We start from the raw sequence: 10,000 nt of genomic DNA on the forward strand, positions 1-10,000 counted from the left end.
TGGCCGCCAACGGCAACGGCAGCAGCACCACTGTTGGCCGGCACGGGACCGTGCGCGGGATCCGAGCCCCGCCGGCTCGGGCAGTCCCGATCGGACGAGTCGCTTGGTGCGATGTTGCTGCTGCGGTAATCACTCGAGAACGCGGAATCCGAGCTTTTCTCCATGCTTTTGCGCCACGATTCGCGGCGCAGCGACGAGTTGGCGGCACCCGCTGCGGCGGTCTGCTTACCGTGCGCCACGCCACTCGCACCCGCACCGGTTGTGCCCCGGTGTGGCGTCGCCGTGGTCGTCTTCTCGATCGGGCGGTAAAAGTTGACGCAGATACCATAGCGCGTTTTGCCCGAGTCCTTGTCCGTTAGCGCAAACACGAATGAGCTGGTATCGCGGATGGCGGGCCCGGTTCGACGCGATCCAACGCTGATGCAACCCTCCGGCTGGCAGAAGTATACCATATCCAGTGGCAACGGAAAATCATCGTGGTCCATCGGTGGATAGCGTCGCAGCAATTCCGGTAGCTGATCAGATCATGTGTTATCGGGATGATACGTGGTACGTCAGTCAATGAGTGGTTCGTCAATCGACGGTCCAGGAGCCTGTGCCTGGAGCTCGCATACGTACCTGAACGGAGGATTGGGTCGCGGCACCAGCCGTTCGCATGGTGCAACCGTTGCCGGATCGACTGACATGCGTCCCGCGTGCCCCCACGATCGCTAGGTAGTCGATGAGCCGCGGACACAGCGCGTCGCGTTGCTGCTGTTCAGCCATTTCCACTCGTACTGTTGCTGCTGCTGCTGCTACTGCTAATGCTACTACTCCTTCTTCTGACTTCCTGTGGTATTATACTGCGATGTTTCCACTACAGCGCGAACGAATGTGTTTATTGCTCAACACCTATGAGGTATGGAAGAATGTTCGACAGTGATACAATACAATAGCAATAGGCACCCATACCGCAGGCCAGATGATGGGTTGTCTTCCAACATGTAAGATTTTTTTTTAAACATATATGAGAACGAGCGAGCCGTATGTTTAAACGTGTAAGGTTAGAGGTTCGTCTTTAAATCGAGAACATGACTCTATGCGAAAAGATGTTCTGGGTCCTGTGTACGATCCTCGATTGAGAAGATTGCTGCACAAAAATTTTCATAACCCTGACACCATCACCGCCCCCCCCCCCCTCCCCCTCCCATCCCATCCCGACCCACCCACTTTTATCCTCCTAATTCTCGCTCTCCATTCGATTCCAGCTACGATGGAGTGCAAATCGCCAAAGGTCACGGAGTAGAGATGACCAAGGGGCTCCTCTTGGGGCTGCACTCTTACTGAGAGCGGAAGAGATAACTCTTAGGAGCCACGGTGGTTATATAATGAGCTTTTTTATTATTATTGATTTTCTACGACACCTCGGCACCATCCGTGCCACCTAGCTTGACGCAATCCACGTGACATGTAGAGTGGAGAGGAACCAATAGGGCATATTTCGTCAGCCTCATTTCAAGGTCCTCTGGACACACAAAGGGAGGGTACAGAGGGGGTGGAAGCTAGCTATCAGTTTACTTTCAGGATGCATGCGGGAATACGTGTTTTTTTTTTTTGCTCGTTAGGGTTTATTTCTTCTCCGTCACCATTACTCATGGTGACTGTTGGTACTCACCCTTCTGCTTCCGCGGTGGTCTCATGGTGTGCATTGCAGCCTACCCGCCTATTCTTTGCTACACACATATCTATCCCTGCTCCGGTACTGGCAACATTTTCATCGCCCAACCAGATTAGCGGACACCTGCACAATTCCGCACTGCAATAGCTGCTCTGTGTCGTCAACACCCGATTTCTGTCCACAGGGTCGGTACTCGCCTGCAGCTCACGACCTCTAGCTTCCGTTACTTCCTGGTGGTGTTGGTGGTGGTGGTGCTCCTTCTGCTGCCGTGCACTAAATGGGGCACATAGTTTTATTCCTTTTTGTTTCAACCTGGAGAGCAGCAGGAGGTGATTGTTCGGGCGCGAACATAGAACTGGCCAACTTTGTTCCGATAAGCTGCCGTCGTCGTTGTCCCGCTACGATAACGGTTGAACGCATGCGTTGCAAATTTCCCATTTTCTCCTCGCCACCCTCTGTGAGTCCATGCGCGCGCGCCTGTGTGTTTGTTGGGTGTTTGTGTGTCTGGGTCTATACACTGGATGTTACCTTTAGTGTACTGTTCAGTCACAACCAGTCGGCTAACCGTCAGGTTTAGACGTCAAACGGAGTTAATTCGACAATCGTGACGCACCTAGTACTGAAATGACAAGAGGCTCTTCATATGAGTAGAACATTGCATAAAGTCGGCAAGCTAGCCCCTTCCTATTGATAGCTCTATTAAATAACTTCAATAACGTATCTTTTCGGCTTTTCAACTGAAAAGGTGTGTATGTTTTGGGGGTGAGTAATAATCACCTTTTTAACTTTAAAAAATTATCCTTTTAACTATCTGGAAGGGAGGGGGGAAGGGGGGGAGGATATAATAGATATGTAATAACTTCCGCTCCATCCCTCCCCTCTCCCCTCCTCCCCTTTCCATGGGTCATTCTATCGTTTATTCAACGGTAAAATTTTGAAATCGGTAACCCCTAAACTTATGCATTACCCCATTGCATACAATTTGTCGTACGGGCTTACCGACAACTGAAGTGCGCTTCAAAATGAGCCCGACTTCAACTAGCAGCAGGCCGAAAGTTGCACCGTTGTGTGGCCCTACGACGGTATAAAACAAGCGGAAAGTGGCCGAGGAGGGGAAAAACCAGTTCAGAAGTGGTGCCGTCAACACGTCGTGTAAGGTGATTCTCTTTGGGAAGTAAATTGTTTACTCACAAAGCAACGTACGAAAAAAACCGTGGTAAGTAGCAAAAACTCCACAATCAATCCATGCGAGTGCGTGTAATTACCACCCATCCAGCGTAGTCCTTTTTAACTGAATCAAGACAAAGCTAACAAAGAAACTTGTTCGGACCCGTTCCCCTCGCGTGTGTATGAGTGCGCCGCCTGCTTTGTTGCAACTCTAGCTGGCGGAGTTGAAAGTGTAGTTATTGCGTAGTTTATGTGACCACTACTTTTCCATCAGCAACATCGATCTCGGACCATATCCTGTCCATTTTTAAGGTTCCTAAAACGCATGAGACCCAGTCAAGGCATCGAAAGAATATGCCTTTTTGTCTGATGGTGCATGGCTTACTAGATTGAAGAAAACGATAAACTTTTCCGTTGGTGTCCCTCTTGAGGAAGAACCTCATGGACCTCGATCGGCTACACGGTCACGGTCCTTTTACCTTTTTTGGAAATTCATCAACCAAGGGCATACTGTTGCGTCGTTCCGATATGACCGACGAGCTGGGCACGCTGATCATATTCCCTAAAAGCAAACCACACGCAGCACGCCTTGGTATGCCCTGTGGCGGCGCTACCGCAAAGGCTACTGCGTTGGCCCAGGCACACTTGTTGCAAATGATGCTCTTTGGTTTCATCAGTTAGATCCTGCCTTCGAAGATCAGCTGTGGCAGGGAAATAGGTCAACAAGTATTTTTAGCGATTCACCACTGTTGCAATCGCATCGGGCGTACCTACTTTTGAATTTTCCAACGATTGCAACACGCACGCAACGCCCGCAAAAGCTAGGCGTCGGTTGTTACGTAAACCGAGCACGGTCCGTTGGGTTGAGGGTTCCTTCGATTTTCGCTTTCAACGAAAAATCGCGGCGCGTAACGGACCCCTCGCGTACAAACGACACACATTCGAGAGGCAGGCATTATTACGGAGCTTCTCTCTTCCTCCCGCCCGTATGGGCAGGTTGTGGCTGTGCGCGTCAGGAGTCCATATATTCCCAGCATCGTGTTAAGCGTTTGGATGAACTTTTTTTTCTGTTTTTGCTATTACGATCGTTGATTATATGAATTTCAAATGCTACTTGTCCCATCTGATTTACAGGCTCAACTCCCACTTTGACTATCCTGATAGAAGACAGATAGAACAAACTACGTAACAACGATGCCGGATAACACACGGTAAAGTCGCTTTTCCCACCTGCTATGCAGCGTTAGAAAAGATGAGCAAAAACCTTTGCTAACAATTTAACTTGTTTTGTCTTCTCGCGTTGGTGCTAACCGCTCCGGACAGTCCTGACGCTCCGAAACCGGGAAGTTCCGGAGAGCAGCAGCAGCAGCAAGACAACGAAGTGAAGGACAAGGAGCGTACGGACGGACCGAAAAAGGAACTGTGGGACTTGTTTGAGGACTTCCAGGAGGTAGGCGTGTTTCTGCCGGGTTTCTATGGGGAACCATCGAAACGACTGGCGCATGAATCGCTGATGCGCCTTGTCAAGACTTCGGAGGATATGGCGCTCGCACACGAGATCGCGGTGAACGCCGACTTTGAGCTGAAGACTCCATCGGAAGTAGAGTCTGAGGATACGCTGCACAGTGCGGTACGTCGGACGATGCACACCGCCTACTGGAATATGGTGCAGGAAGAGCTCTCCAGAGAACCACCCAGCTTTGTTATGGCTATGAAAATCCTGAATGATGTGAAAAAAGCGTTTACGGTGCTGCTGCGCGGCAACAACGATCGCACGCTGGCTAAGCTGAACGAAGTTCTGGACGAGGCGACCATCCAGCAGCAGGTCGAGTTAGGATCGCTTGACATACGCGGCATCACGAGCTATGTGATCGAGCTGATGGGCAAGGCGTGTTGTATGGACCGAGACGAAGAGGTGGCCACGCTCAAGAAACAGACGGACATCGTTGCCATATTGCGCGGCATACTGGAAACGTTGGCCAACATGAAGACAGACATGGCCAACTACGTCTTGCACGTCACGCGCCAGCAGGTGGTGCGCAGCTCTATTGCCTATGAAAAGGCAAAGTTTTATGAACTGAAGGAGGTGAGTGGAGATAATTTTGCACGCACCCTGATGTGGCTGCAACGTCACGTCCCGGTTCATACCGGTGATCCAGCAGAGCAGGAAAAGCCGGCCAATAGTGAACAGAAGACCACTGGGCAGGACGCCGCAGGCAACAATGTCGGCATGAAGGAAATTCCGCCACCGATAGCAACGGCCTACGTGGCCCTTCTTGACAGCTCCACTAAAGAGAAGGATTTCCCTGAGCTGCTTAAGCTTGACGAGGGTCGCATGCACCAGATGCGAATCGAGGCGCTGCGTCTGAGTGTCTGTGCGACCGTTCTGCAGTTGACCGTTTCGGTGATACCGGCACTGGTTAACCAACCGGACAAGCGCCAGAAGTTGACTGACAGGCTAATTGTCCTCTTCGACGGCTGTTACAGCAAACAATCGATTCTGGAGCAGCTAGAGGGCATGTGGGCTTTCGTGCTGAAGAATATTGACGAACAGCAGCCGTTGGACACACCACAGGCTACGGCACTGAAGTATCAGATCGGACAGATTGCGACCGGTGACTCGGCTGTCCACGGGATTATCTCGAACCGCCTCCGCACATTACTGGTTGCGGGCTTGATCGATGGGGATAATGTACCGATTCCTGGATGCTATCAAACGCTTCGTCCGAAGGTTTTGGAACTGACATCGAAGCTGGTGCGCATCACCAAACACAACTACGCCGTGTACGGTGACTACTACGCGTTCCTGATCAACGAACTGCGTCGCCTAACTCCTGCTAAGGAATCCTCTTCAGCTTAATTCATTACCTTATTGTTATTTCATCAATTCATTACCTTATTATCATTTTTCCAACAGATTTGACTCATTTCTGGATCAATGACTGGTCCTTTAATTTGGCCTTTTAATCCTTCACATTGGTCATTGCCAATAACTTATGACACGAACTCTCACCCTCTCTGGCGTATTAATCAACTAATCTTTCTCATTACATGCGCCCATTACTAACCGAGTTCTAACTAAATTCGAGTTCAAATAAAAATTTATTGTTGCCTTATAAAGGCTAATTTAACCGTAACGTATAGTATTACTTGCAGCCCGGTGCCCTTGGCTTTGGTAGAACGGTCCACTAACAACAGTGTAGCTGTTTAAACTCGTCATGTATCTGCTAACCACACATACCGCGCTTAACAATATCATCTGCGCGGCGACAAGGTTAACAACGTGCATTCATCATTTTCAGCCCGTTCCACCAATGGCAAGCCTATTTGTTATAGTATCTATATCCCGATTCCTACAACGTCGTGGAAAGGGAAACACGTGCATAATATAATGTAAATACGATCTTTTGAAAAATAAAGCAACAAACCGTGTGATAGTCCCTAGTAAGGGGATGTACTTTAACTGGCTGACTGTTTATTTGAATTTCGTCGAGCTGTCCCCGCCCAATGAGATCCCAACACGCGAAACTATTTCAACATTTTTCAACATTCGCCAACTCACCGTGAATACCACAGCCGGTAGCATTGCTCTTCCAACTGCTTTGCCTCAAGATTACTTTTGTACAGCCGTCCGGGCATTACCTTACGTTAGCTTTTTCAGTTCTTCGTCGAATTGCTCTTTGTGCTTCGCGAGGACAAATTTGCGCAGATCTACAAGGTGGTAGGAGGTCGGGAAAAGCAATAATAGGATGGAAACTACAATTGCAAATGCATTGGACCTCACCTTTAACTATATGGCGATGTTCGGGTGCACCAATGCACTGGAGAATGTTGCTGTAGAATCGCTCAAAGTCATGATCTGCACAGTATTGACCGATCGTACGGAGAAACAATTTATACAGCGTCGGATTGATGGAACGCTTAATGGCCTTCATAAGCTTCAAACTGTCCGAGCTGTCACCGAGATCGATGCTTCCTTCGGTGGAGGCCGGCTCTGCAATTGTGGAAGAGGAGCTGCTGCTGCACGGTAACTGTTCATTCTCCGTTTCGTACTTGATGCTCCCGGACGGTACCATCACCAATTTCGGTTTTTTAAATTTTCTTCCCTCGTTATTTCCACCATCGTCGATCACGGTAGAGGAACAAAGCGATTGAGGCCCTCGTTTTAGAGTCTGATTGTCTTTTGGTAACCGTTGGTCGCAATAGTCTAGCGGGTTACTAATATTGACGGAATTGGTAGCCGATTCCAGCTTGCCCAGCATCCCACTTGTTGCCTCACTCTTAGAGAGCAGCGCGTTCGGCGGTGCGGTCAGATATTCGTCGATGGAGAAGGGCAATTGAGACAAGGATGGTTGTAATGGCAATCGTTTGCCGTCGGAAACAGTGCCCTTCGCATCCCTCGGCAGCTGGAGTTGATTTGTACTCGTGGAACACAATTTGCTGTCGTTGACCTTGTCCCCGATGCCAGTATCTTTCTCTTGGAACTCGCGTTGAGCAGCTGGCATAGCGGTGTTCTTGGCGATGCGGAAGAAATTGGCAAGGTCCTTAATCACCGTACCGAAGCGCTGATTAGGATCGTGCACCAGATGGCTGCGCACCCACGATGACAGTTGCATCTGCTGGTGTGCGTTCTGGAACCGAGCATCGCACAGCAGGATAGCACCGTAATCGTTACGATGGCGAATGACGCGCCCAATCGCCTGGTTGACCGCCCGAGATGCCTGCAGTGCATACCACTCATCTCCCGTGATCAAACGGTTCTCCGGCGTTCGGTTACTGGTTAAGTACTCCTTCTTGAGTACGACCCGTGGATCGTGCAGCGGCGGAAACGGCAATCCGGTGATCAGTACCGCCCGCCCATTAATGTCAGCGAAGTCTAGCCCTTCCGACACCTTGCCACGACAGACGGCTAGGAAGATAGCACCCTTCGCCTGCGTGTCCTGAATACGTTGGTAGAACTCATCCATTGTGGTGTTGAACGCGTCCTTAGTGCGCGGTTCAACGAAGATGGCTTTCCGGTTGTTGATTTCCGACCACAGGCCCCCCGATTGCCAACCTTCAACGCACTTGTCCAGTACTGTGTACGAGGGAAAGAAGACAAGCAGGCCGTTCGGTATAACCGGACAGACGGAGAGCAGCGTGCGGCCAAGTGAGCGAATATAATCCGGGTTATTTCGGTTGTTGTAGACTGAGGAGAGCAGCTGACCATCAGAACCCTTCGCTATCACTCGAACCAGCACCTGGCTCCGATCTATGATGTGTGGGTTCTCCAGAGTCACCGGGATTGAAATATTAAGCTCGTTGATGAGCGGTGTGAGCGGGGCGAGCGTACCGCTTGTAAGTACGATACTACGTACGCCCCGGCTCGCTAACTGCCTCATACCGAAGCCTGGATTGAAACACCAAAAGTGCACGATCTTGGCGGAGCTTTTGAGCGGGGCGTGCGCGGCTGGCTGATTCGTGGCCGTCCACCCGTCTGCTCGCTTAAAATTGCGCTTAGTTTGTTTCGGTTCCTCGGCCACAACGTACACCTTGAAACACCGCCGTACCGCCGCTATGTACTCCTCTCCTTGGCCCGCGTACACGATTTCCAGGAAGTCGCTCACAGCTTGCAAGCCGGAGCCGCGCCGCTTGAAGCTATTGCGCTCCGACAGCGTCGTAAGGTAACCTGTGATTGCACCGAACAGTGACACAACGCCTGACACATTGTGAAAATGTACCTGCGGGAACGGGAAACGGTACAAACAGACCATACATTCGATGAGAAACGCAGAGCGCCGGTGGCAGCTGGATGATACCTACACTTGCTTTCGCCAGTAGACCAAAAATGTAGCTCCCAGAGAAGTTTACTTCGCGCTGGGAGGCCGGAAACGCGATGTCATCCACAGATTTTTCTAGATCCAGCAGCTGTTGCTTCAGCAATGATAGCTCGTGCAACGAAAACTCTTTCTTCTCATTTTCCGTCTCGGCCAGACCCGGTACACTTGCCGACTCGCCCATCGTCTCCATCACGTGAGACACGTCCTCGATCGCGAGCGCGATATCGGTGGAGCTAAGCACGGCCGATCCAGAGTCCTCGCACATCCGCTCGACGTTGTGCGCCTCGTCCAAGATGATCACGCTGTTCTGCAGCTCGAGATTGTTGGCCTTGCGCGCCTTCGCATCCAGCAGATAGTTGTACGGCATGAAGATAATATCCGCCCTCTCGACCATCTCCTTCGACAGATAGAACGGGCACGCCTTGGTCCGGCTGCCAACCGTCACCAGATCTTCGATGTCCAGTATCGGTACGTTGGCCAGCTCCGAGCTATCCTTCATTTGTTCCACGCGCCGATAATAAACGCAGCTACGTGTCGCCACCTTCTCTTTACACAGGTAGGTCACGGTGGCATTGTTCTCGGATTTCGGAACATCCGGATGAATGCAGAGCTGTATGCGCGAGCCGAGCACGATTGCCCGCACATAGTTGTAGCTGCTTTTCTTTAGCTCCTGCATTGCCTGTGATAGCTGCGAGTGAGTGCGCGACGCATAGATAATTTTCGTGCGCCCAGCCTTCGTTGCATTGTGCTCAAACGCAGCACCCAAATGGCTATGCTCAGGCAGCTCGAGTTTAATTGGAAAACGTGCTGCTTCCTGTGAAAAAAAAAACGAAAAACATGAGTTGGTTAAACTACCCTGTCCGCCGCCGTTAACGCGATTTACGTGTGATCTGGAGTGCACCAGCCAGGCCAAGGAGGCGCACAGGATGCTGAGAGTTTTGCCGGTTCCGGTGGGTGATTCCAGCAGGCCGTTCGTGCTTTGCTGCAGGCACTGGAGCAGCTTCGACATATAATCCCTCTGCACCTGATAAGGCTCGAAAGGAAAATCCACCGGAACACCGCCTATGTCGTATACAGGCATTGTTCGTTGCTTCCTTCCTGTGACACGGCTACAGTATGTTCCTATAATAATACAATTAATTTAACAAATGTCCCTGTCTCGCGATCGCATACAACATGTTCAACGACAAACATTTAGCACGAAGCACTTCAATTGAAATAACACCAACAGTTGGATAGGACTAACCGAGCTCGATCTGTAACGGTACCACGATCGCGGTTTCGCCGGTTGTTCACAGGTAAGAACACCAACAAGGTTTTCCCTAAAATTGTACAAACGAAAAAATCCGGCGCATTT

General features: G+C 50.6%; 3 protein-coding genes across 9 annotated transcripts in view; 1 reads left to right on the top strand and 2 right to left on the bottom strand.

The window, feature by feature from the left end:
* The window catches only part of LOC125956541 (MAP kinase-activating death domain protein), a 17,571-nt gene extending 15,581 nt beyond the window's left edge, over positions 1-1,990 (bottom strand). For all 4 annotated transcript variants that reach the window (XM_049688567.1, XM_049688549.1, XM_049688558.1 and 1 more), the window contains exons 1-3: positions 1,655-1,990; positions 619-891; positions 1-515 (exon numbers count right to left, since the gene is read on the bottom strand). The exon at positions 1-515 is cut by the window's left edge and continues 412 nt beyond it. In XM_049688567.1, coding sequence (XP_049544524.1) covers positions 1-515; positions 619-765 — 662 coding nt within the window. In that variant the 5' untranslated portion in view covers positions 766-891; positions 1,655-1,990. The remainder of the gene's footprint in view (positions 516-618; positions 892-1,654) is intronic.
* A 744-nt stretch (positions 1,991-2,734) lies between these two features.
* Positions 2,735-6,287, top strand: LOC125955432 (T-complex protein 11-like protein 1). Its single transcript, XM_049686570.1, has 3 exons — positions 2,735-2,873; positions 3,959-4,035; positions 4,148-6,287. Exons 2-3 carry the CDS (start codon positions 4,019-4,021, stop codon positions 5,682-5,684), a joined length of 1,554 nt encoding a protein of 517 aa, XP_049542527.1. The 5' UTR covers positions 2,735-2,873; positions 3,959-4,018; the 3' UTR covers positions 5,685-6,287.
* Positions 6,288-6,397: 110 nt separating this feature from the next.
* Positions 6,398-10,000, bottom strand: part of LOC125955400 (regulator of telomere elongation helicase 1 homolog) — a 3,612-nt gene continuing 9 nt past the window's right edge. The window contains exons 1-4 of one of the 4 annotated variants that reach the window (XM_049686544.1): positions 9,890-10,000; positions 8,627-9,765; positions 6,609-8,544; positions 6,398-6,535 (exon numbers count right to left, since the gene is read on the bottom strand). The exon at positions 9,890-10,000 is cut by the window's right edge and continues 9 nt beyond it. In XM_049686544.1, coding sequence (XP_049542501.1) covers positions 6,468-6,535; positions 6,609-8,544; positions 8,627-9,724 — 3,102 coding nt within the window. In that variant the 5' untranslated portion in view covers positions 9,725-9,765; positions 9,890-10,000 and the 3' untranslated portion in view covers positions 6,398-6,467. Of the gene's footprint in view, positions 6,536-6,608; positions 8,545-8,626 lie in introns of all 4 variants that reach the window. The other 3 variants (XM_049686552.1, XM_049686560.1, XM_049686538.1) reach the window with 3 other exon arrangements.

Source organism: Anopheles darlingi, chromosome X, assembly GCF_943734745.1.
Source record: "Anopheles darlingi chromosome X, idAnoDarlMG_H_01, whole genome shotgun sequence".
Classification (NCBI taxonomy): Eukaryota; Metazoa; Arthropoda; class Insecta; order Diptera; family Culicidae; genus Anopheles; species Anopheles darlingi.